This window comes from Genypterus blacodes, unplaced genomic scaffold (genome assembly GCF_046128005.1).
Source record: "Genypterus blacodes isolate CSIRO-AG114 ecotype Tasmania unplaced genomic scaffold, CSIRO-AGI_Gbla_v1 ptg000348l_1, whole genome shotgun sequence".
Taxonomy (NCBI): domain Eukaryota; kingdom Metazoa; phylum Chordata; class Actinopteri; order Ophidiiformes; family Ophidiidae; genus Genypterus; species Genypterus blacodes.
Window position 1 is genome coordinate 531,904 of NW_027467132.1, and position 23,526 is coordinate 555,429.

Genomic DNA, 23,526 nt, shown 5'->3' on the forward strand with positions numbered 1-23,526 from the left:
ATGCTGCAGCTGGAGGCAGAGAAAGGAAATTTGTTTTTCTGTGAAAAGCTCACAAACACTCGACTAACTAGATACACCCTTGGACTGATGAGATTCCACAACATGTCTGCGAGCCAACGTAAATGAAAAATGCAGAGAAAAGATTAGGAATGCCTCACAATGTGTTTGTGTTGGCGTAACATTGATATTTTATACTCTATTTTCTTTATTTTTTTTACTGGTACAAATAATGAAGCTGCCTAAATTGCAATAGCAGTTTGACTACATGACACGATCCCTATCGTCGAGCCCCCCCAGTACGCCAGAGGCCTGCAGAATATGCCTCCATCCATGCAACAGACCACTGGGACTGACAAGTAATAAGGTAATACAATTGACAACACAATTTAACTGCAATTGCAATAAAACAAATCACAAGAGACAATCACATTAAAAAGGTGCATAAACAGTAAGGTAAACATCAATTTTGCTTTAATGCTGAAATGTGATACAAATGATTACATAGATGCCAGATAGATGCACTGCAGTATTCTAATATGCATTCCATTGGGGGTATTTGTAAGGCAATAACTAAGCCGTTTTCCCTATTTAATGACCTACAATAAAACAAACGTACATCGTGAAATGTTATTCTTATTGTTATTCTTAAAATGTTACGATTGATCTCACTGTTACTGTCGAATGCTGCTGTGGGACGCAACATTTTGTCTCCTTCAAACTAAAACGCCAAGCAGCTGCAGTGCATTGATTGACACCGCCTTTGTCCAATCAAAACACAGATGCTTCTCGAGCAGCCAATTGAATGGGACTGGGAGGAGCTAAAGAGAGACGCTTGTGTTGCAGCAGTTAGCTTTAGCTTAGCGGAGCAATGACATGCTTTGATACAGAAATGCCATTCCAACGGGGCACTGTGTATCATTAGCTAGGCTAGCTCCCTAACTGGCTGCTGGTGAGGTTTTTTTTTTTTGGGATATAACCATTATCATTTTATCTTTCCATTTGTGTGACGCCACGGCACATTTACAGCTTCCGGAAGGAGATAAGACAACTGGCCGTCAATAACCAGGTAAGATAAGAGTGGGAGCGGTGTGTGCTGTGCTATCTGGTCCAGGCTAACACACCGCAGCTACGCTAGCGCCTCTCACCGCAGCTACAGGCTCGCGCTGGCTCTCGCTGAGTTTTCACTAACCGCAGCTAGCAGCTAACGCGAGCTAAATCACTGCCTCTCCCTGGCGACATGGCCAGCGTGTTGTCACAAAGCTGCCTTCTTCGCCCACGCTCGCATTTCAGACCGTCACCTTTTAATATTAACCAACAAGTTAACCAATTGTCAACGTTTAAACTTGAAACAGACGTTCAGGAAAGCCGTTCGTGTCGCCAGAACTGCTGCTAACACTAAACGGTTACTGCACCACTGTAGCCTTACTTTTACATCCAGTCATTTGCATCTTCAATCAGTGCATTTCTCTGCCTTTTAATATAAAGATGGGGTTTAAGTTGGGGTGTTGTGTGCACTCATTGGAACCCGGTTAGCGCATTTCCACTCAAATGGTCACGATGGATGCATTCCCTGACATTAGAGATTGGAGTTTGCAATCTTGGATTGTTTTCTCAGTGAATTACCTATTGTTTGCCTGTGGCTGTTTGTCGATGCATTTACAACCAATCTACGTATCGAGATCAGTAAGTAAAGGTGCGTTCGAGTAGTGAAACAGATTTATGTGCTGCTGGCAGGATTATATGCAAATGCTCCCCCCTCTCCCCCTCAGCACTGCTTTTACCATTACACGAACAGACTACATGTCATGCTTGATAAAGCTGTTTGACTGCTGTTAAGGTCTTAGGGATTGGATGTGTGTGTGTGTGGCCTTAAAGCAATACACCCTGGATGTCTTTATTTCACGTCTATCCATTTCAAGATATGCAGTCATCTGAATGTGAATGATTGTGGGGGAAGCAAATGTGTGTGTGTTTCCATATGGCAAAGGGAGAGGGGGGTCCTCTGCAGCTGGCGAATCGTATAGTTTCTGTAATTATTGTCACACTGACAGACCTTTTCACAGTCTCTCATTAAGGTTTAAGGGAGGTGAGAGGGGGAGAGAGAGACATTTGGTCTGCTGTAGGTCCTGTGTTCAGAGAAAGGGGGGGTTAACCACAGTTTAGTAGGGAGAAGGATGGTTGAGGCCTGCTCAGCGCTGCAATATGCTCCAAGACGAACGTTACATTTCCCTCCGTTTGCGAGACTGTGAAAAGGGACATTAGTAGTCCAATGTAGATATGATTGATCACTCTTTGGCCCTCTGCCATGTCTGTCAGCTGCAGAGCCTCCACTCTGAGCTCTTTAAGTGCAGAATTGCCAGTCATGATTGAAGCATCTCGCCACCCAACTGCATAGATAAACATGTTGACATTCTAGAGATTTGGCCTTTTTTGCTTCATCTGTGTCGCAGTCGCAAGTTCCTTTTACCTCAGATACACCAAAAGTGCACACGCAAATGTTATGACTGATAACTAGAGTGATATTCTTTGTCGAAGGAAATGAAATGAGCTTTTAAGTTAGATCTCGCCCTCGCCTCTGTCTTAATGCTTGGCTGTCTGTTTCCAGTGGCCTCCAGCAGCCAAGTCTCTCCGCACAGCCCAGAGGAAAATACCAACTGTGCATTTTCGTGATACCCAGAAAACTAATGTGGCTGAAAATTTCCCTCGTCTAATAACAACCTCGGGGATCTGGTCTGTTAAGTGGCTTTCAGCTCGTATTGAAGCTCTAGAAAAAGGGGAAAATCTGTTTTCCGCAATCGTGTCTCCTCTGTCTTGTTATCGCCCTAATCTGAGTTATTGCATAAGCTCTCTTCCATTTCCTCATTTTCTTTTACAAATTCTTTTTTTTCTGTCTGAAATGTTTCCCGTGACTACTCATGCATGTAGGAATGTTTGAACCGTCTGCAGCAAAGATACTTTCGCGACTCAATCTGAGGTCACCAGCTGCAAAGGAGCTTGTGCAAAAGTCAATAAAGTTGCAAAAATAGATGAAAGAATGATAAGTACACAGTATAATCGTGGTGTTTGGTGTGAAGACAATGTTGACAATCCTTTTATTAGCTATGTTTTAACTGAAGGCTGTATTTGGCCAAGGTATTTGCCATGGTTTCTCATTTGGATGAAGTCAACGAGCATCATCATATACTAAAGGGAAGATGTGGTCTGCAGTTTCACTATTATTTCTCTCAATCAGCTCATGATCGTTTTGGAGGCTCTTGCAATGTGTTTGGTGGGCAGGAAAAGAGGATGTGTGCACTTGACACTGCGGCTGTTATTGTGAAGACAATTGTCTCTCTGTGCCCATGAAAAGTACATTATTGCCCAAATGTGTTCATGGAAATTGACATTTCTTTCCTGCTGAACACAGCTGCGGTTCACTGTGATACACTGAAGCTGTATGCAGCCTAACTCGGAGTGTCAAATGCCGTTGTTGCTCACCAGTTAAGCTAAAGGAAATATTCAGTGAGTCAATACTGAAAAAATGCAATTGAAAAAAAAGCAATAAAAACTCCTAATGTGCACATTGTATACATTTAAGGCTTTATCTTAGAGGTCAGAAGTGGAAAATACTACCAGATGGTAAATTGAAAAATGTCCTAAAAAGTCAATATCAAGTTGTTTTTTACGACAAAGCCTTACAGGACACACTGCTATCTCTTGTAGTAATGATGGTATTCTAAACACAGTGACGATAGAGAAAATGTAGTTGAATCAAGCACAACATCCCCAATGTGTGTGTTTCAAATGTGAAAGTGTGAAGCATATGGGAGCCCCGGCAGCAAAGGTGCAGGGTTTTCTGCAGAGCGTTTCCGTCCTCGCCTGTGTCCTTTCAGACGTTGCCGTTGATCTCGTTGTTGTGTGTCGGTCAAGATTTCAGTGGCATCGCCGTGCAATCTGGAATGCCTTCTGCTCTGGAGATGCTCTTGCGCAAGTTCCAACACGTGCCTCGCCCCAGACTCCTGTCCCAAGTGGCTTGTTTAGCCCTATTGTGACAGCACCCTAGGGCTCATACCTGTCAGGATGTGCGAAGACTAAGAGGAAGCCAGTGTATCCATTTCAGCTCTCTCACACAGGCTGTCTGGGATTATTATCTTGTGGTTTACAAACAATCTGCTATTTTGACTTTAACAATGGCTTTTTACAGAGAGCTGCAATTGCAACGAAGTACACAGCTTCAATACATTGCATGTTTTAATTGTTTTTGTGGATCATCTCTTCTGGTAATTCTTGTAGTAGCTTTAAGTAGCCTGACATCACACACAACCAGACAGCAAGCAGGTTTAATGTTCTGTAACATTTGGGATTAGGAATCCTTTTGCTTTGTAAACTTGGATTAGTTGTTGGGGAAATCCCCTGCAGCCTTCAGGGTTGTAGAGATAACCGGCAGATTTATTTTATTGTTGCCTTGATCTGGGATTTTTTTTGGGACGCGGCCATTATTGAGCCTGGCAGTGAGCAAATAAGGGCACTTGGAACAACACCTGGCCACTCCAGCAGCTTGCGGGACGCAGACGGGAGATGTGTGTGTGCTTTGCTGATCCAGGGTGGAGTCTGGAGAGATGGATGCCCACATATTGCTCTATGCTATTATGTTCTGGTGGTCGTCTGCCTTGAGAGAGGAATAGGTGCGAGTATTTTCATGCAGTTGGGTAAGGATAAGACTACATGACTCTAATGTAGAAATGTAAATGTACTCAAACATCAGAATCTGGCCTGCGTGAGGAATCTTTTAGTATTTCTAGCATGTGTGTGAAAGTGGGAAGTGAAACCACAGATTCTTCTTTATGTACTTGCCTCACAATATTGTAGAGGGGAAACTTTGAAGCCGTAGATTTGAGGAAGTATAGTTGGCTTTTTGGTCATACGCGATTGAAAATTCTTGTGCACTTATTCCCCTCGTCCCTTTCTAAGGACTGTTTCACAGAATCGACACAGCTACAAACCCCTTGCACATCCTATCGCATCCGGTCGTTGGCTTTCTGTTTTGTAGCTCACAGCAAGGTATACCCATAGTTCATGTCTTGAAAATGTGTCTCAGTTCAAGAGACGGCACTTGGTGTACACAGATTTGTTTTGACCGCAGAAAGAGGCCTCAGATGTGACATTGACCTCAAGACATCTTAGAAGTATTGGTTTTTGTTGTCACAGTGAGAGTAAATCTCTGGCTATTCTCAAAGGACATAGGCCGCGGTCTATTTTAGGCCATTCCCAACTGCTGAGGGTGATCCCGAGGGGCGGATAACCAACTGCTTTCACACAGTCATGAGTGTAGCCTAAAGCTCGACTTAGCCCAAATATACAAGAGGCCCCCATGGCTTTAATTATGTTTTAATGTGCTGCAGGAGTAATGATATTTTCAAAGAGTCACCAACTGAAAGGATTGAATTGGTCCCGAACGTCATCTCTCATCTCTTACATTAAGATAGAATCAGGTTCATTACGTGCATCAATGGAAAGTAAAGACAGGGCCTTTGAAGTTATGAATGCACAGGGAAGTTCTGCGCCCCTGTCAAATTGCATCATTTTCCCACCATCCCTTCACTCTTGTGTCCCCATTTCCTGTCTCACAGCTGGCCTGCCAAGTCTCCCATGACCCTTTGCTGCTCACGATTTGTTTTTGAGATGATTTAAGACAGCTGGGGATGAGATTCAGCCTCCACGGGTTGTAGTTGTTGTCGCTCCATCCGAGCCCCAAGCCTGTTCCCCTGTGCCGTCCCCGCGCTGTCCGTTTGGGAAACGTACCGCCGCCATGGCTGAAATGTTAGTGCTGCTGTAAGTCGGAGGAAGTGCAGCAGTGGCAGCAGGGCCGAGCATACAGAGCACATTCCAGAAGGCAGCAGAGCCCTGTGATTTTAGCAGGCTGTCACAGGGATTAGGTTACTCTGTCTGCCTCTGACCTCGCGCTGTTGCCGTCCGGGCCCGGGCGTGCTCTATGCTTTTTCGCCATCACCTCCCCATAGCAAAGAAGCGAGACCAGGCTCCACGTGTTTTTATCTTACACACTATCCCCGTGTTGTGACTTCATTTCAACCTTTCACTCTGTTGTCAGGCTGCGGTTAATGAAGTCTGAAGCCCAGAAATCCACGCTGGTCACAAACCGAGCTCCAGTTCTTTTGAAGAGAACACTGCTGCTTTTCCATGCCCCCCCTCAGTAGATCCCTCCTTTTATGAGCTGCATTACCTCAGAGGCCACTGGGTGTGCTCTCTGACAACATCTCAACCCTCCTCTGCTTGAGCTTTTTCCAGTGGAGACACAAGGGTTTTCTGCAGCAGCTGTTGACTGGCAGGATGTGGTGCGCTCGCGTCACTGCTGCTTCATAGTAACTCAAAGATAACTCGCACAAGTTGCACCCTGCATCTCAGCAGTTGTTGTGGTTTGCGGCTCACACAGTAATATTTCAACCTTCTCACGTTTTAGCAGAAAGATAAAAATGTCTAAACTAGCACAGCTTTCCTTTCAATGCTTTTGTGTTTCGTGAAGATAACTTCACGGAGCAGGTCCTCTGCTGATGGGGCGCAGCTCAGACCTGCGTGAGCTCGAGTGGATTACTCATAATGACACTGTGTGAACTGTCACTGACCCACACCTGCTATCATGGCAGCAGATAGGGCAGGGAGACACACTCTGTCAGCTGGGTAATGAGTAGTACAAGTCATATTTGTTGACACACGCAGGCTTACCTCTATTTTGTTAATGTACTCGCCACATGTACGTTTAATTTGACGTTCTTGGCGTCTCTACTGTGGACATATACATCCAAAATGTCACTTTTAAAACAACATTCTTAAATGTCCCTGTGGCTCTTGTGATCCCACTGAGGTAAACAGCAAACAACATATTACATTTATTTGGACATGCACAGGAACCTAAATTACCATGAGCACCTGAGCTGAAAGAGCATCAAACCATGGAAACGCATCAATCATAAATGTCTCGCCCCCCCTCCAGTCTCTTTCTCCTCAACACAGGTGTGTCACAGAAACCGTAGATGTTTTGTAACCATATCACAATACTGCAGTGAAAACGGGTTTCACTGTACTGTTACTAATTTGTTTAAGCCTGTATTTTGGTTGCCAGTAAAGAAAGAAAGAAAAAAACAAAAGACTGAACGGAAGCAGAGAAACCGTTTTCCTGCCAACAGCAGAAGAAGCAACAATGTGAGCCAGGCGTGCTGAACTCTGCTCTTATTTCATGGGTGCTGGGGGGGAGGCGGGGTACCTGTTAGTTTCGCCAGGCTGCAGGGTAAATCGAGATCCCCCGTGGCTGTGAATGTGACACCATCTGAGCGGTTTGACCCGTCTGACCCGCTGTTTTAGTGCTCCGCAGTGTCAAAGTGGCCTCGGCTCAGTCCGCAGCTGCGCCATCAGCGGCGAGCATCTGTTGTCTTAACGTCTTGATCCTCCCTCACATCTGCACTGTCATAAGTCACTGTGGTGTTAATGTCCTCTCAGTGCTCCTACGTGTGTGTGTGTGTGTGTGTGTGTGTGTGTGTGTGTGTGTGTGTGTGTGTGTGTGTGTGTGTGTGTGTGTGTGTGTGTGTGTGTGTGTGTGTGTGTGTGTGTGTGTGTGTGTGTGTGTGTGTGTGTGTGTGTGTGTGTGTGTGTGTGTGTGTGTGTGTGTGTGTGTGTGTGTGTGTGTGTGTGTGTGTGATTGGATATACAGGGGATATGAGGGAATAGATGGGTATGATTGATGTTTCCGTGGTGTGTTTGGGAGAATAAAGAGTGTGGGGGGGGGGGGTTAAAAGAATAAAATGGAGGTCTGTTGTCAGTGGAGGAGGGTGCGCATATATATATATACACACACTCGTCAACCTCTCTGGCAGACGGCTGCAGCCCAGCCCAGGGAGTGGAGGGATTGTTGCCTTTGTCTCGGTGAAAGAGGCTGTGCAGGAGGAGAGTAAATCAGCTCTTTGTTTTTCTGTGCCGCTCCCTAAGTCGTCTCCCAGTGTTCATTAATTTAATTGAAAATGGAAAAGCGGGGGGTGCAGGCTGCCACATGCCATCACATGAAACCACAGCATACACCCTAATGTGTTTGGTAAAGGAAAGCAACCTGTGGTCTGGGTTAGATTTCCCCAGACCACAGGTGTTCCCCTTTAAAATTGAGTTTGGAGCACTTTGAGAGCTTGATCTTACACATGGCAGCCACAGTACACACTTGGGCTTCTCCTGGTCATATATATACAACCCTAACCCCCCTCCCCTATTATTTTAAACTGTAGGGGAATGAGATGTGGCGTGGTTTTACCCGATGGCTTTCCTTAGGAGAATGAGGCATCTCGACTTTTACCTTCTTCTTAGCTCTCAGCCTTTGCTTATTTATAATTCCTCTCAGCTAATCATACTAAAACCTAGCTTCGCTTTCTACGCCCCCCTTCCCCACCCTCCCGTGTTTGCCTAAGATCAAGTTCTGGGCCTGTCCAAAGACCAGCTGCAGCTGAAACTCAGACGCTCCTACTTCAAATCAGAAAAAAAACCCCAAGCGGTCTCAATCTGCAAGGTCAGTGTCTGGGTCCCTGAACAGGACCGAGAGGGGAAAGGTCAAACTGCATCGACTCCCATGACATCAGTGGAGGGAGGAGGAGGGGGAATCCAAGTGTCTGCTCACCTAAACATAGTCCAGTTGTGCCGATTGCTGACGCGGTCATGAGACCTGCCTGTGTGAATGGGATCATTGTTTCGACCTGGACACGTTTTCGTCACGGCTCCTGCGTGACCTGGGGCTGCTGTCATCCCCTCCTAGCTGCAGATTCACACCTCCTGATTTCCATACCGTGCGTTTGCTCAGACACGGTCGCGTTAATCTGTCCTTTCGCCCGTCCTTCCTGGCTCGGCCTCGTTTGATGCGCAGCACAATAGACAATCGCTGGACGGCTCCTGAGAGGAAATCATCCCCCTTTGTAAATGAGGAATTTGAATGCTGACAGATTAGCTGTAAATTCTCTGGCAGCTTTCCTCGCTAAGGGCTGAAAAGAACAGTCGCCTCTTGGATCTGAAGCTGAAGTGTGTAAATTACAGCTGGCATGTTCCACCTCGGGCGCAGTTTAAAATGCAGCTTGTATCGCGGCGGTGTCGAGCGACCCAGACACACGGCCTCGGTCTTGCTGGAATAACGATGAATCAGCAAAAGTTTTGGGGGGAAATTCACGACGCCTTTAAAGTTTCTTAACTCTCCCGTGTCGTTTCCGTTCTTTCTTTTTTTTTTTCTAGGTCAACAAAGAGGCGTCGGAGTCCTTGGAGTTGTCAGCTTTGATGCAGCACAGGTACATATCCATTTGCAAACACTGATTCTAAATTTACCTCCGCCGCAGCTCCTGCATATTCATTCTGTCTGGAGCAGGGATTTATTTTAGGATTAAAAGTCAATGGATGCTGGCAGACATGGAGGAAACCGACAATGCACATGTAGGTTAGAAGACTCAGTGGATGAAGTATTCACCCAAATACAACTTGAAACAAAATAATAGCACACTGATATTTTAATGATAGGTAACAAAGTAACAAATTTACATAGACAACAAAGGACTTTAGTTGAATTTTTAAGGCTTATTAAACCCTCACTTTTCTTAAACCCCTCAAAAGCATCAAAACAAGCCACAGCAACACAATTATAGAGTGTTGTCATGGCAGTCAGAGTTCTTTACCTAACAACAAACTGTGCCGTCATGCTTCTGTCATCATAATTAGTAGAAATTGAAGGCAAAATGTGTCATTATCTCTTTCTCTCTCTCTCTCTCGCTCGCTCTCTCTCATCAGTGTACCGGGTGCAAGATGACGGAAGAGGTGATTGTCGTCGCCAAGTTCGACTACATGGCCCAGCAGGACCAGGAGCTGGACATCAAGAAAAACGAGCGCCTCTGGCTCCTCGACGACTCCAAGTCCTGGTGGCGGGTCCGAAATGCCACCAACAAAACGGGCTTCGTGCCGTCCAACTACGTGGAGAGGAAGAACAGTGCCAGGAAAGCCTCGATCGTCAAGAACCTCAAAGACACACTCGGTAAAAAAAAACTAAAGACAAATTCTTTTCAGTTTACAAGTCAGAAACCACGTCTAAGTTGACGCTCGCTCAAGTTCTTGTTTGTTTTTATTTGAGCACCTCCTCCGTGAACGTGCGTAGCTATTTGCACCGTAAACATTTTTATTGCCTCATCCAATCGCAACATCTTTTTGTTCTGCCTTCAACCTGGTTTGATCTGATTGAACAAAGGAGAACTGAGCTGTACAAAGTAGCGGCGAACACGTCTTCTTTTATGTAGGTCAGCTCCGCCTCAGGTTGGTTGTTGCCCACAACTCTGCGGCGCATCTGCATGTCAGAAAGCACCACAGGAAGACGGCTCCACTCTCCCGTCTCATTAGTCAAAACGCAGGGCTGCTTCTCGCTCTTTCGCAGTGAAGCTTAAACCGTATGTGATTGTAGCATCTGTCCGTCGTGTCACGGCCGACCCAAAGGCCATAGTTGTCCAATTTGAAACGAGGCAGGTAAGTCGACAACGCACTTTCTATGTATGACATAGTTAACGACTGAAACCAAACGTGTCTGCACTTTGTATTGATAAATTAGCAATCGCAGCAGAGCACTTCCTGTTTGGCCCCTCTTTATGAACTCGCACAGGTGTTTTCCGCGCTGTCATCGTGGCTGCAATCACAGTCTGGGCAGCGCCGTTTGCCAAGGCCCCATAGACAAATATGCCTACAGGCCGGCGCCAAGGTTACCATTCGTCTTGGCTTAGTTCTTCTTGACGACAGACATTCTTGATAATTTGGGGGATACAGACAATATGACCGCTGGCATCCGGTGGAAACCCAGCACGCCTGGCAGCCGTTTGGCCTCTGATTGAACTATTTGATCGTTTCTCTTACAACATCTCTGACCTTACAACGGGTCACAGAGGCAGCATTTTATACGTGGTTGTCGTTGTATCGTGGAGTCGACGGTGTTGTGGTGTAGCATTATCATGATTGTGGAGGTAAAGAGGGTGCCCGACGCTCTGTGTTTGGCTTTGATGCGGGCACGATGCACCACTGTGTGGGGCGACCAGCGCCAGGAATCCCTGAGCCCTCAAACTGGTTGTTGTCTGCCCGGGGGGCTGAAGGCGCAATCGAGACGCGTCATCGTTTTATAAGCTTTCCACACGGTGCAACCGTTTGCACAGTACTTGTCTGTCGAGCACGCCGACGGGGACTTCCTGCTTGCTGCACAGTTTTATGTATATAACTGTTGTGGTTGGAAGGAAGTGGTGCCTTAGGGGCCAGGCTATGTACTGGAACGCTCCAGGCTACAGTGTTTTATCTTTGCATATGCAGTTAATTAATTTCTTTGCCCTCGTGCTAAAATCTGCGATGAAACTTAAGTTGTAGCCAAACCGTAACTCCTTATCTGTCAGTCTGTTAGGTGGCGTGTGTTAGGTGGCGTGTGAGTGAGTCAGTCAGTCAGTCATCTGGCCAGCTGCTCACCTGAGGTTATTTGATCAGTGGCTGCAGCGACAGGCGAGGATGTGTCTGGAGCCTCACACAGCTGTGGTCAATGACGTCACACTCCTTTCCCAAAGAAACACACACACACTTACACTTTGGGGCTGTCAAAGACCCGGCTCCTCAGTCAGTTCTCGGCATTCGCCCGCACACCCAATAAAAGGCGGCGTAATGTAAAACACAAGCTTAACACGGCGCCCGGCCCGGTCAGATCCTGCACTCTAATAAGTGTTAATATACCAAAACCTGCAGTGCTTGTAAATACTTCACCTTCGTGTGTTTGAGTTTGCCGTCTCTCTGGAATCATCTGGAACCGGAGAGGAGCAGCGGGATGAGCATGTTTACTGGAGCCCCCCCGCTCTGCCACAACATTTACCAGTTGCCGGGTGGGGAATGGTGTCATGGTTTCAAAAGGTGTGTGTGTGTGTGTGTGTGTGTGTGTGTGTGTGTGTGTGTGTGTGTGTGTGTGTGTGTGTGTGTGTGTGTGTGTGTGTGTGTGTGTGTGTGTGTGTGTGTGTGTGTGTGTGTGTGTGTGTGTGTGTGTGTGTGTGTGTGTGTGTGTGTGTGTGTGTGTGTGTGTGTGTGTGTGTGTGCACTCTGTTTTGAGACTTTTTGCGCTTCTTGGCTTTGTGGTAAAGTAGTCATGAGCCCCACACACACACACAGCTGCAATCATGTGACGTCGTTTACTCGCTGACTCACTCGGACGTTTGCCGCCCGCCACACACACTCCCCAGAGTCGAGTGTGTTTGTTTGGAAAATGGATCTCTCAACTCTCTCAGGGTTCCTTCTCCTCCTCCTCCTCCTCTCTTTCCCCCTCGTTCCTCTTTTCTCTCATCTCCTTCTCTGTTTCTGCCCTCCCTCTCTCTCTCAGTTTGTGCTTCACCCCCTCCTTCCTCCTCCCTCCCTCACTTCCTTCTCTGTGAGGCCTCTACTCCAACTGGAGGCCTCCCTCTCTCTCTCTCTCTCGCCCTCTCTTGCTCTATCTCTCTCTCTCCCCCCGTGCTCCCATTGGCTGAGCCAGGCCACATGGTCAGACGGTGGGCCGCCTATCCGCCCAGCTCTCTGGGTGTTCACATGGAATAACTCCACAGCTGCAGTGGGAAGAGAGCAGGGGCCGGGAAAGAGAGAGAGGGAGAGAGAGAGGGAGACGGCGAGCACAAAATGGACATGGCTAACCTATTCAAACATTTCTTCCGTGAGTTTTTCAGCTTTTCTCCTCTTCTCTAGCTCCTCTGTGTTAAGTCGGCGTCGCCTGTGTGTCGCTTCTCAAAGCGGTGTGGAGTTCTTTTGTTTGAAGTTTGAGCCCTACTTCTTCCTCTTTTTTTTTCTCTCTGGTTTTGCAGGACGGCTTGTCATTTGGTCTCCACCTTCCTTCTCTGATTTTTCACTGTCGCTCGCGTGGTCTCGGCTTGAGGTGTTTGCAAATGTGTGTCATATTCAGCTTAAGCGCAAACTGATTTTTGCACTAACATGTTGTGCTGGTAGGGCGAGAGAGAGACAGAGAGGGTGTCTGAACAGCTTTTGAGGCTCTGTCTGTCTGACTGACTGGGTGGATATGCTTTTGAAAAGCCTTCTGCTGGGCTGAAGCCTGTAATTGCCTCAGCAATCCCTCTCTGTCTCTTTCTTTTAAACACGCACACACACACACACACACACACACACACACACACACACACACACACACACAGTAATCCTACTCCATTTTTTGTACTAGTGAGTAGGCTGCAACTCGGTGGATTACATTATCATGCTTGAAGCCTCCTCTCCCTCCACCCTGTTTAGGCAAGGCTAGTTTATTTGTATAGCACATTATCACACACAGAGGTCAGTCAAAGTGCTTCACAGAAAATAAGAGAAGCATCTTAACCGACTAAAGAACTAAAAAGAAGAGAGCTAACAGTATTAAAGTGCAAGATTAAAGCTTTCAGCTTCTTTTTAAAGCTTCAGTTACAGTTTGGGGGTTTTAGGAATAACTCAAGATGCAGCCAGTCTGTTTTCTCTCTGCTACCCTCAGGGCGAGCTCGCCCACTCTAGGAGGCCCCCCACCCCCGCCCCCACCCGCCAGTCATGAGCTACAGTGGAAGGGACGCGGGGTGCTCATGTAGAACAGTGTAGTCATTGTGCTGAGAGGAGGAAAGGGGTCTTTCTGCTGACTGATGGGGGCTCGGGCTCCCATCTTCCTGCACCTCGGCCGCTTATCAGAGGAATGTCACTACCCAGGCGCTTCTGTGGGCCGCCGCGACTTCACAGCCACGCTCACACACTTTTTCAAAAGGCCCTGGCACACACCCGCGCTGTAATCTCACCGTGTAGCTGTTGAGTGGAGCCCTCTGTCTCTCTGTCCCTTCTCAAGTGTGTGTGTGTGTGTGTGTGTGTTTGTGTGTTTTTGTGTGTGTGTGTCAGAGACAATGATCGGCCTAAAGACTGTCCGTAGTTAAAGGATCTAGAGAGTCTTATGGGATGAGAAGCCACTTCTTCAAAAAAAGTAGTGATGAGCTAACAAACCTTTTGCTTGTGTAAACTGTGAGCCCGCTGTGCGTCTCCTGTTCTCTCTCTCTCTCTCTCTCTCTCTCTCGCTCTCTCCCCTCCCTCTGTTTTCCTGTTTCTCAGCCTCCCCGGCGAGCGGAAACTCTAATTTGAGCCACATTTCTCTCCGAGCTTCGGAGAAGCGAGAGGCTAAGAGGAAGTTGAATCATTGTGCAGCGTCTTGTCTGCCTGGACTCCCTGGCAGCCTGTGTCCGAGCACTCCCTCCCTCTCTCCCTCTCTCCCTCTCTCCCGACTCCCACTCGCAGCAGCCACTCCTCCGCCCAATTAGCAAACGCTCGTCTTAATCAAGAGGTCGACGGGACATTCGCCAATTTAATTTACGCCTAAAATGTTTATTGAGTTCCTCTTTGAAGCCATGGGCCCTGGTTGGCTCGGCTCGTCTGTAGGAGTTGCTCAAGAGGAAATGAGCAATGGCCGGCTTTGTTGAGGAGCTTCAGACATTTACTGAAACATGAAACATTTCTCAGAATTAAGTGGATTTGTTTTTTATCCTGACCGATTGTTTTCAAAGTCTGGCCGGTCCAAAGCGCTCACAGTTAAACAGAGATGTTTACCTGTCACCTGTTCTGCTGTCTACACATCTCAAGTCCTCCTTTCTGTGCCGTGTTTATGGTAAAATAAGTCGTTCAGCATGAAGTTGTGAAAACAGTCGTCCCGTTCTGTGGGCTTGTTTGATCAGTAAGCGTGATTTGTTTGCATTAATAACACGTGCTGCCACTTTAATATGCAGCCATCGTCTTCATTGGAGGTGTAAGTGTGTAGATATGCTGCAGCAGTTTGATGGTTGGTGTGTTACTGCAGTGTAGCACCAGTGTCGCCTGATTCGTCCCCAGCAGGATTTAACAAACAAAAGTTAATATATGTCGAAATGAATGCGGCCACATATTTGTTTTGCTATCGGGACAAGTTGATGTTTGTGGCCCCTGAGCACCGCGCTCTCTCTCTCTCCCCCTCGCTCTCTCTTTCTCTCTCTGCGTCACACACACTGATGGTTCACTGCTTTTCACGTCCCGGCCGGCTGGAGTTGAAAGAGCCCGCGTGCGTTTCCTGCGCATCTTATCAGTCGGCCATGTTGGCTTCATTGGTTTTGGATTAGAAACCTCTGGGTCTTTGACAGAAACCTCAACCAGCTTCGCCGCGTCCCCTTCGCCCTCTTCTTCCTCCAGCACTGGGGGTCACACTTCACATTGACTTTCTCAGCGTTGTAGTGGAGCGTTTGGCCGAGAGTCTCTGTGTTAAATCACATGTTGGGGTCTTGCGTGTGTGTGAGACGTGACTGTACTTACATTGATGACGCAACTGTTGCTATGTGCTCATTTGGCCGAGTCTGATAAAATGGCAGTCGGGTTGTGTGTGTGTGTGTGTGTGTGTGTGTGTGTGTGTGTGTGTGTGTGTGTGTGTGTGTGTGTGTGTGTGTGTGTGTGTGTGTGTGTGTGTGTGTGTGTGTGTGTGTGTGTGTGTGTGTGTGTGTGTGTGTGTGTGTGTGTGTGTGTGTGTGTGTGTGTGTGTGTGTGTGTGTGTGTGAGAGCGTGTGAGCGTGTGTGTGTGAGCTGACTAATATGGACCGCTTCTCTTTTGTCATGGAGCTGTTTTAATTCAGTGGAACTGGTTGGCGTTGTGCTCAAGCGCGGGGGGTGGGGGGGGGATGTCCAGCCGCTGTCAGACAGCCTGACGCGGGGTGTTGTCGTCCACAGAGGAAGAGCCCTGGAATGGAGGGAAGCGAAGGGGTCGAGAGGGTCCTGACAGACAATGGGACAGCCAGCCAGCGCTAAAAACAACAAAAGTACCTCCTGACTGTCACTGGCAGAGCCACAAAATGCCTCTCTGCACTTTCTTCTTCTCCTGCTGCCGCCGGCCCGTCTGTAAACAAACGGTGGAGTTACTCTGAGGGTTTCTTACCATAAACACGTTGAGGCCTTTTTTCTCTTTGTTTTTTTCGCTGATTTATTTCCATTTGACGCGCGGTCGCCATTTCCTTCCTCGCCATCCCTCTGTCAGGAAATGCACAGGAAAGCCCGTCTGACGTTAAGAAGGAGAAATTCTTTCCGAGCGCACAATGCCCTCGCTGCTTTCTCCCTCCATTTTGAAGCAGCGGGACGGCTTTGGAGGTTTCAGGGTCAAGTGTGTGGCGACCACCCGTGCTTTACACACACACACACACACACACACACACACAAGTCCCAAGCAGGTATTAGGTAGAGGTGGAGAAGATCAAACACAGACAATCGGGATGGAAAGCTAGTTTCGTAGTAAGTGATTCATTAATGTGTGTCGAGTGAGGCAGCAGGCCATGGTGTTTGAGCGTTAAGGAGTCCAGTCTGGCATTGGAGACTTGAGACTCGTAGCTGTCATGGCGGACACATCACTGGTTGTTAGGAGGGCTGAAGACGGTAACCCTTTAATTACGGGACCAGTCTGTCATTGCGGCCCTGCTTTCACACCGTGCGAGGCAGAGGAAGAGACGCAGCCCGGCGTGTCACGACAAAGAACCAGGAAGCAGGAACCTGGAATCAGTTAATATAAAACTCTAAATATAGCCCGGGCCCCTGTACGCACGCCGATCCTTACCTGGAATTCCCGTCCTAAGTAGTGTTTTTCAATCCTAATCAGTGTTAAGCCGGTCGTGGAAGTTTCTTTAACATACTTGACGTTTGTATTATGCTTTTATATAGTCTATATAGACTATATATATAGTCATCTCTCTTTGTGATCAAATGTGGCGCGGAGGAGCGTTTGGCACCGCGTCGGACAGAACAACGAGGAGGCTCAGGTCGGAGTCGCCCGATTAACAAGCCGCAATATCAGATGGCCATTTACAGGACGCAGACGCTCTGTAACGACTCCTTATCTGCTGCCCAGCCCCCCGCACGAGCTGCACTTTGATTGTTTAGGTAAATGCAGCGGTATTAGGTATTTTTTGAGGTATTGTTTTGTATTGATGCAAAGCGTCCGTGTGCCTGCAGCAGGAAGTGAAGCCGGCCTGATAGCGAGCGTGACAAAGAGCCCGTTAACCAGACCAGGAAGATCACATACAGGCTGGAGCTCTACAACATGCTGTGTTTGTCCAGAGCTGACCCTTGACCTTTGCTCAGAGCTGAACTGGGTCATATCCAACCGCGACTCCACACACACACACACACATATCCTGGGGTTTGCACCTGCACAGTCACGTTTGTTTTTACTCGATTCTGCCTTTGACTTTAGGACTTTGTTGGGTGTTTTGTGCACATGAGGGTTGAGTGGACGTTACCTGGTCAGGCAGGGAGCGTCTGCAGTCTGTAGTTATGTGCAGCGGTGCGTCTTAATGATAGAGTCTCCCCTGGAAGCAATTTGGCTCCGGACTCGCTAAACTAATTTCTCATTTGTTTTGCTTTCTTCCTGTTTCAGGAGAATCTGTCCGCTCAGAAGAATCTGTCGGCCAGCAACGACAGTCTGTCTGACAACAAAGTGAGCAGCAGCTTTGAGCAAACGCTTTTAATAATGTTAATAATATTTTAATATGTTTACCATAACGTCATGTTGGGCCATGAGGAAATACTCTGTGTGTGTGTGTGTGTGTGTGTGTGTGTGTGTGTGTGTGTGTGTGTGTGTGTGTGTGTGTGTGTGTGTGTGTGTGTGTGTGTGTGTGTGTGTGTGTGTGTGTGTGTGTGTGTGTGTGTGTGTGTGTGTGTGTGTGTGTGTGTGTGTGTGTGTGTGTGTGTGTGTGTGTGTGTGTGTGTGTGTGTGTGTGTGTGTGTGTGTGTGTGTGTGTGTGTGTGTGTGTGTGTGTGTGTGTGTGTGTGTGTGTGTGTGTGTGTGTGTGTGTGTGTGTGTGTGTGTGTGTGTGTGTGTGTGTGTGTGTGTGTGTGTGTGTGTGTGTGTGTGTGTGTGTGTGTGTGTGTGTGTGTGTGTGTGTGTGTGTGAAGAGTGGTGCGAGGAGTTTGGAGGACGAAGTGCAGAGTGACATGAAAGCCGAGGGAGTTGCCGAGGTGATGGCGGTGTAAACGTGTGTGAGGTCGTGGTCGTCCCGCGTGTGTGTGAAGCGGCTCTATGTTGGGTTCTGTCAGCCGCTCTGCAAGAACAGGTTTGCATCTCTTGTAGACGCATAACCAGAGCAGCGTTTGCTTTGTTTCCTCAGGACGTAGGCTTTAATCCCCAAGAATGTGTTTGGCTGAGGAGTGTGGGGGTGAAGGCAGTGTAATGTGGAATGATGCCCCCCCCCTCCCCTACACACACACACACACACACACCACAACCACTAATGCTTATTATGGCTGCCTGGTATTTGTCTGGGATTTTTTCCCCCCCTTTAACTTTTCAAAGGTGTATACATACTTGCTTATGTGTGTGTGTTCAGACTTGTCTTACATCAGTAAGCATGGCTGGATGGCTTCAGGATTTACAGTATATTCCTGTGGCTCGAGATTTCATAAAATGCTGTCTTGATGGGCCTCATTGTGAACCCTTCACACCATTGCATTGCTACGTGTTGTGTGTGTGTGTCTGTGTGTTGACCTAATTCCCTGGAGTTTGTTTCAGTGTTGATGTAAACCCTCACACCTTCCCTTTGTCCAGGAATTGGAAAGGTGAAGAGCAGGAAGGGGGGGATGAGAGACACAGCCTCCAACGCCGACACAGACATGCAGTATGCCGATAACGGCGAGCGGCTGTACGACCTGAACCTGCCCGCCCTGGTCAAGTTCAGCTATGCGGCGGAGCGGGAGGACGAGCTGTCGCTGGTCAAAGGCACGCGGGTGGTGGTGATGGAGAAGTGCAGCGACGGCTGGTGGCGCGGCAGCTACAACGGACGCTCCGGCTGGTTTCCGTCCAACTACGTGACGGAAGATGTGGACGGGACGGCGGGGGGAGGGGGCATGGGCGGGCTGGGGGACCCGGCCGGATCGCTAACAGAGAAGCTGGCGGCTGTGGTGAGCAGCACCACAAACGGCAACCGCGTGCTGCACACCGTGCAGGCGCTCTACCCTTTCAGCTCGCCCAATGACGAGGAGCTGAACTTTGAGAAAGGCGAGGTGATGGAGGTGGTGGAGAAGCCCGAGAACGACCCGGAGTGGTGGAAGTGCCGCAAAGCAGATGGACAGGTGGGCTTGGTACCCAAGAACTACGTCACTGTGCTGGACTCCATCTCGCACAAAGCCACAGCGGGGCCTGCGGGGCCGCCCACGCCCGACTGCGACTACATCTCGCCCTCGGTCACCGGGCGCTTCGCGGGGAAGGAGTGGTACTACGGCAAGGTGACGCGCCACCAGGCAGAGGTGGCGCTCAACCAGAGAGGCATGGAGGGCGACTTCCTCATCCGAGACAGCGAGTCATCGGTCAGTAGCCTCGTGTCCCCGCTGATCTGACGCCATGACGCTCTGTCGTGACAGACACTAACCCTGCGTTTGCTTTTGTCTTTGCAGCCAAACGACTTCTCCATCTCCCTGAAGGCGCAGAGCAAGAACAAGCATTTCAAAGTGCAGCTGAAGGAAAACCTTTACTGCATCGGACAGCGCAAGTTCAACTCCATGGAGGAGCTTGTGGAACACTACAAAAAGGCCCCAATCTTCACCAGCGAGCAGGGAGACAAACTGTACCTGATCAAGGCCCTGGCTGCCTCCTGATCTCCTTCACACACACATGCACACACATATATATATACACACACACACACGCTCATTCTTAACTGCGTCCATACGTTTCTACATTCGCTGACGATGCACACAAACGCACCAAAACACACACTAACATTTCAAACTCCAAGCCTGAGGACTCGACACATCGTCAGGACTTTAAAATGCCGCGTTTGTGAGCATTCCAAGAGGAGGACAGGAAGCAGCCTGGGAGACGCAGAGAGGGGAGAGAGACTATGGACTCCTGAGAGACCGTCCACCTCTTGGTCCACTATTTTAAATTATCCAGATGTTGTTAGGTCATAGGCGACGCCATGTATTTCCACCTTGACATCTATTAGATTTACATTTAGTTTTCTTATTTGTTGTTGATAATATATATATATATATATATACATATATATGTATATATAAAATCTTTTTAACAGTTTCTTTTAAAATGTGATCATTTAAAAAAACAAAACAAACCTTTTTGATGGATACACAGGAGAGAAACACCCACGAGAGGAATCTTCACAAATTCATCCTCGCCTACATTTCAAACTTGTCTGTCTTAACTCGTTCCCCGTGGGCCAGGATGTTGTCGACACGGCGATCCACGACTTTCGCTTACTGCTAATCATGAATAAAAATCTTAAGTGACCAAAATATATTTATTAATACACTTCTGTTAGGATTCAATGCGGTCAGAACTAGACCTTATCTTCTCTTGTTTGTACAGCAGAACTTGCTTGTCTGGACATATGGCTGTATCCTCATCATGTGAATGTTTCAAAGCTAAGCCCCGCACACCCCACGACCCCCCCACCCCCAATAACAATCCCATGACTGGCATGTGTGCGACCATCGTGTGAAACGTTCATTGCCTCTCCTCAAGAGATGACGTGGAGGGATTGGCTGATAGGAATTCATCCCAGTCTGTGCTGAATCCATGAGTCCCTGTCTCTTTAAGAGCCTGGAGACACTTCCACTGCCCATGCCCCTCCCCTCCCCTCTCACGCCGGAGTGTGACTGACAGCTGACACGTCCTCCCTGTCTTTGCTCGACGGCTGGTTTTCTGTTTGGAGATAAGGAAGGAGAGAGAGCGTGAAGAGGGGGAGCGGACGTGTGCGTGTGCGTGTGTGCGTGTGTGTGTGTGTGTGTGTGTGTGGGGGGGTGGGGGGGGGAGCTCGCCTGTCCGGGCAGAGCAATGATGTCACTGCTCCTGAATTAGAGATCGTGGAAGGGAGCGAAGGAGGGAAGGGGTTCACCCAAGGGCCGCGACGTACGTATAACGTCCAAACCTCGGAGACGCCCTCTTCCTCCCGCAGGCACAAAGGGTTCGCAGACAATGATGAAGGTGCTTTTCTGAGCTGAGCAACCTCTCCTGGTTTGACGTTTGGACCTGGAATGTTTGGGTGAAAATGGACCAAGTGGTGTTTGGAGTCTGAATGTGAGAAGCAGCCGGTGCCCTAGCGCCTGCAGTTGAGCTGCAGAGGTGTTGGCAGGAAAGCTGCTCCAGTGGGCTCAGGAAGAGGAGGAGGAGGAGGAGGATGATGATGATGATGCAGAGATGATGAGTTCTGCAGCTGTGGTGATTTGGGAAAGAGAGAGAGAGAGAGAGGATGAGGGATTTCAGAGAGGAATAATGGAAAATCGACCCCGGAGAAACAAAAGCAGTCGAGTTAAGATTTAGGGAGGAGACTTGGGAGGAAATCTCACTGGCTGCAGTATCTGGAATACAGATCCCAGTTATACGGGCGGGGGAGATGGAACAAAGGCCAACACAGATGCATCATGGGGGAATTAAAGGAGATGGGAGTATTTTAGGAGAGCCGTATGGTTTCTCTTTCTAACACAGATGCTGTGAAGAATGCAGAAAGTTTTAGCGACAGTAGTGTTGATACTTAGGACCGTGCGTCGACCTGGATGCGTCTTGTCCTACTTCCAAACAGCATTCCATAAAGAACGTCTCTGTCTGACACGTTTGCCGTACTGCAGCGGATTCCCGACCTCCCGCTGTGATGTCATTTCCAGTGTTGCTCCTCAATCAAAATATCAGTTTACAAACCACCTCTAGTCATTCTGAAGTCATCATCCAGTCACTTGCTGGTTCCTGGCTCTGTGTTACAACTCACTCTATTAGTAATTGGGTCACAGGAAGTCTGTTACGTGCCATTTTACTTCCCAGCATCCTTAGCTGTAGCGTGTCGCTGCCAGTCTCCAAATCCTTCTCCAGCGTCTGCAGTGTCGCACGCCAACGCATCGCGCCCCAGTTTGAGGGATTTATGGAGAGATTTCTAAATGTGCCTTCACAGCTTCATGTCAACCAAAGGTTTATGTCACTTACTGCACCCTCTTCCTCCTCTTCCTCCTCCTCGCCACTGCAGCGCGGTTCAAGCTTTGCATGTGCGTCAGTCGCATCTGATTAGCGAGTGATGTTTGGGGGGCGATGCAGCTTCTGCAAACATCCCCGTAGGGATTTCCTTATCGGTGACAGAGAGCTGAAAATGTCATTTGTGCCGCATAAAATGCCCGTTTGATGATATGGTGTCGTATCAAGTGACCTTAATGTAGCTGATTTGCAAAATGCCTAAATGTATAGAATGTGTGTTGGTGTTCCTTTGCATCATTATCCCGAAGTGTGATGTACAGCACCATCAGTAGCACTGTCACAGTTTCCAAGGAGATGGGTTTGTATGTCTGTATGTATTCCATATGAGACCCTCATGTAAGACATTCACATTGCAGTTTAGCCATTTAAATATGTAAAGGCTCCTCAGTACTTCAACGTTTTACTTGGATGTTCAAACGCCAAACTCGCGGCATCTTCCTCGCACGGACCCCCCGAGACAAACTGGGATCGCATGAGCAGAGCCTTACAGCTGTACAGAAACGGTTTGAAAATTCCGCTTGAGACAATATATCCAAGTCATTTGTGTGAAATATCATCAGGGAAATTGTTACAATCAACTACGTTTTCATTCACGACCCCGGGCAGCATCTTCAAACTACGTTCGATTTCCTGGATGATATTCCCTGAGCAAGTGACCCCGCGTTTGACCCCCGGTGCTTTTCGTGCTGCTTGCGTTTCCCGCCGCCTTCCCCTCGCTTCGCCGAGGAGAATGGCGGGATTCACGCCGTGGAATGATTCAAGGCGGTGCTGTGAAACTTGTGATGCTCTTTATTTACTGTTCTGTGGAGGGGAGATCATCTTACATGTGTAATACTTTTAGAAGAGTTTATTAGACTGTTCAAAGGAAGTAATAAACCACGTAAAAAACCTAAACAGTGTGTTCTTTTTATCTTCCAGAGAAGATTTAAAGGGTGAGTGTGAATGCTGACGGTGTGATTTGATTTTCTTACTTTCTTTGATGTAATTTGTGTGCTGCCAAGTTAGTTTATGCATCTGACGAACTGGGCCTTTGTATATTAATTTGTTTATGCGGTCCGTTTCCTGTTCCGGTAAGCGTACTGTCTCATTTTCGGTTACCGGCTGTTGTTGGCTGTTACTATATTCAAGTTAATTTTGCATAATTGCCGTGATTGCTTCGAGGGATGTTGCTTTTAGCGACTTAATCTCAGTTGTTCCCACCTCCAGCTCTGTAGTTAGCCTAACAGCTACCTTAGCAGTTAGCAATGGCTTCTTCTCTCCCTCCCTTTCCTGCCCTCTCCTCCTCCGTGTGTCATGTTCAGCCATTCCTCTGCTCTTAGTGATAACGGTACGAGTATTGAATTAAGTTTATCTGTAGTGCTGGAGGCGAGACTCCGCACCATGGAAACCCCAGCATTAGCTCGGTAGTTAGCCAGCCGGTGCGAGCTGACCCGGCGCAGCTCTGCACCTCCGGTAGCGCCCCGGTATTCGGTTCGGTT

The 23,526-nt window shown here is 48.1% G+C and overlaps 1 protein-coding gene across 3 annotated transcripts; it reads left to right on the top strand.

Annotated features, from left to right (window-relative positions):
• Positions 1-260: 260 nt before the first annotated feature.
• On the top strand, positions 261-22,848 carry LOC142988792 (SH2/SH3 adapter protein Nck1-like). 3 transcript variants are annotated; one of them, XM_076138057.1, is made up of 6 exons: positions 261-364; positions 1,027-1,066; positions 9,253-9,305; positions 9,799-10,039; positions 18,620-19,377; positions 19,465-22,848. In XM_076138057.1, exons 4-6 carry the CDS (start codon positions 9,814-9,816, stop codon positions 19,663-19,665), a joined length of 1,185 nt encoding a protein of 394 aa, XP_075994172.1. In that variant the 5' UTR covers positions 261-364; positions 1,027-1,066; positions 9,253-9,305; positions 9,799-9,813; the 3' UTR covers positions 19,666-22,848. The 3 variants fall into 3 exon arrangements, with proteins under 3 accessions (XP_075994172.1, XP_075994171.1, XP_075994173.1); XM_076138056.1 differs by lacking the exon at positions 261-364 and having other exon boundaries at positions 841-1,066; XM_076138058.1 differs by lacking the exons at positions 261-364; positions 1,027-1,066; positions 9,253-9,305; positions 9,799-10,039 and adding an exon at positions 12,531-12,712.
• Positions 22,849-23,526: the final 678 nt, after the last annotated feature.

Coding starts and splice junctions, on each gene's coding strand:
- LOC142988792 (XM_076138057.1), top strand. CDS start 9,814: ATGACGGAAGAGGTGATTGTCGTCGCCAAGTTCGACTACATGGCCCAG. Junction 10,040..18,619: donor GAACCTCAAAGACACACTCG/GTAAAAAAAAAC, acceptor CCCTTTGTCCAG/GAATTGGAAAGGTGAAGAGC. Junction 19,378..19,464: donor TCCGAGACAGCGAGTCATCG/GTCAGTAGCCTC, acceptor TTGTCTTTGCAG/CCAAACGACTTCTCCATCTC.